The 2,914-nt window shown below is 32.6% G+C and overlaps 1 protein-coding gene across 1 annotated transcript; it reads right to left on the bottom strand.

Annotated features, from left to right (window-relative positions):
• Positions 1-2,914, bottom strand: LOC125056778. The gene is made up of 3 exons (XM_047660065.1): positions 2,771-2,914; positions 2,171-2,279; positions 1-336 (listed from the first exon to the last, which is right to left on the bottom strand). Exons 1-3 carry the CDS (start codon positions 2,786-2,788, stop codon positions 95-97), a joined length of 369 nt encoding a protein of 122 aa, XP_047516021.1. The 5' UTR covers positions 2,789-2,914; the 3' UTR covers positions 1-94.

Raw genomic sequence — 2,914 nt, 5'->3', positions numbered from 1 at the left:
TAACTTATTATATGTCTATTTATTAATTTACAATTAAAATAACAATCAGATCACTCATAAACACTAAATAAAATACAAAAGTTAGTTCTTCTAGTTAAGATGCGTATTTATTCCCGACATGATGCCTCACGCCCCATTTGTAATTAGCATTTTTATCAGTTTTCACAAATGTGTGTACGGGACCAGTAACGCCTTTGTGACCATCATAGTCGTGATCGCGGTCGTAATCATGATCGCGGTCGTAATCGTTATCGCGGTCGTAATCGTGATCCACTTCATGGTGTTGACCACGTTTCGATCGATTCCAGTTCAGGTGCCTCATTGGAAGTGGAGGAACTGAAAAATTAATGAAATGTTATTTTATTAATATTGACTGTGACCAGTGTTTTAATTTAAAATTTATTTCATTTGCACTTTATTCTTAGTAAGCTTTCCAAAGAAGTTCTATCTGTCTGACCCATGAATTATTGTGATACATGTTATAACAGTAGATGATATCTGGACATCTCTTTAATTCTAAAAAAAGCTTTATTCATTCTCATTTAATATGTTTCTGAGTGCTTCTTTGGTTAAAAGATAATATGAAATAGTAAGTATAGAGCAGGACTAAATTAAGTCTTTCTATCTATGATGTAGTGATGAAATAATATAAAAATGTACTAATTGATAAGACTCATAATGTATATAACTTCTATGTAAAATTCCTTTGCTATGTTAATTTCCATTATGTGTACCACCAAAACTTTTTGTACCATATTCTTGCAAATAAATTAAATAAATTATTATTATTATAAAACTTTCCAATAATTTCAAATATGTGTTAACCCTACGTTAAAATTTAAATAAACCAGTGGCGCTACAACCTTTTTAAATCGGAAGCCTGAATGGCAACGCCATTCAATTAAATTATGGCCCTAATGGGCAAGTAGGTGATCAGCCTGTACCTGACACACGCCTTCGACTTTTTGAGTCTGCGGCTTCCTGAAGATGTTTTACCCTACGTTAGCATCCTATAAAACAAATGACTGGCTAAGCTGGTCAATGAGATTAACTTGTCATCTACTATTTCAAACGTTAACCTTGTATCGATAAACAGTAGTCAACTTAAATTACAGGTGTGTATTACTAACCGCCGACAAATCGGATAACACACAACATTTGTATGTCTCAATAAAGAGATGTGTGACAGTGTTTGTAAGTAGTCGTTACTTTTTGTATGACAATCGAGGTTTATATAAATTTACCTGAAACATCCGAAGATCTTCGTACTAGAGTTTTTAAAAATTTACTTACTTATTTTTGGAAAAAAAATATTATTCTATTAACGATTATTTGAGTGCAACGTTATAAGTAATATTAATTTGATAATGTCATAAGAAATTTTAATAATGAAATGATGTATTAATAAAATAATATACAAATTGACAAAGTGATTGATTACGTAATGTAATATGTAACTTGTGTAAAATAAAAAACTTGGCGATTAGAAAAAGTAGCGGAAAGATTATTGCCAGTTCTTCTCTTCCATACTACGCCCTTGATTTGAGAACTGGCCGTAAATGTAAAATTAGGGCCATTTCATACAATTATACTTCTTTTTTGACGTTTATAAGATGTACATTGTGTTTCCTCTATGAATAAATGATTTTCAATTTGAAAACTATATAAAATTCTACCTTTTAATTATTTAAGACAGATTTACATGCCATTATGTGTGGCAGAATATGCTAAGTTTAGATTGTACCATCATGACATTTTTGTACCTTATTCTTGCAAATAAATTATTATTATTATTACCAGACTTGGAATTCCGAGGTTTACATGTTTTGCCCCTTGGTGATAAATAAGCATTTATCTGCAACTTTAACAAGGGCCTAATGTAAAGCTAACATCATAAAGTTATTTAAACATAATCAAGGTTTAAAACGGCCTGTTTTTTTACCCCTTCGTGATTGTTACGTCTGTATGTGTGTGTCAGATTTAAACGTAATTACCAATGTATAAGTGTGCCGAGCGTAGTCAAGCGTGTGCAAATAAAAAATAAAGCTTTATAGCTTGGCGACTGATTGTCATAGTTACAGTTGTAGAATTGAAATCAAATGAAAGATCAAATTGGTTCTACCGCGGGTATAATAACATAACAAATTTTCCCATTACCTATATAACTTACTTGGTATTCTGTGCGGTATCGGAGCATATCTTGTAACTCGCATGGGCCTCACCGCGTGATACGGTGATGACCAAGCTTCAGTAGCCACCAATAAACTTGTCAGTAACACCTGAAACAATTTTATAAAATCCTTAAGGAGTTTAGCCTTGATGCGACTTAGGTCATTGACCCGGCGATCATTCCCATCTGTACACCAGATATTTATTTTCATACAACTGTTGTTAGTACGAAAGGAAAGATGAGGAAGCATACCTTAGACCAAAAGGCTGTTCACTTACCTACTTGTATCATAAAATAATAAAAACAAAAAAATGAATAAAAAATAAAAAATAAATGTAGGGGTGGACTCCCCTTAACATTTAGGGTGATGAAGAAAAAACCTAGCCGATATGCACACAAAATTTCACGAAAATCGGTCGAGCCATTTCAGTGGAGTTGTCACAAACACAGTGACATGAGAATTGTATATATTAGATATTAATAACCCCTAACATCAAAATTGTAAATAGATTGACCTAAACTAATATACTGCATACGTAAGACAATTCCCACGGCATTAACCGGATCGAAACGTCAACATAAAATTACATAAAAACTTACCAAAGTGTAGCAATCCATATCAGAGAGTAATGGAAGGTAAAACCAATGCGGCTTTTATAAAGAAAGAAATAATACTTTCTATCGGCTACACGCTTGAGTGGCCGATTTGATCTGGTTTGTACCTTCACAGTTTTTAAACACTGA

This window comes from Pieris napi, chromosome 15 (genome assembly GCF_905475465.1).
Source record: "Pieris napi chromosome 15, ilPieNapi1.2, whole genome shotgun sequence".
In the NCBI taxonomy this organism is placed as follows: Eukaryota; Metazoa; Arthropoda; class Insecta; order Lepidoptera; family Pieridae; genus Pieris; species Pieris napi.
This window is presented reverse-complemented; position numbering and strand designations above follow the sequence as displayed.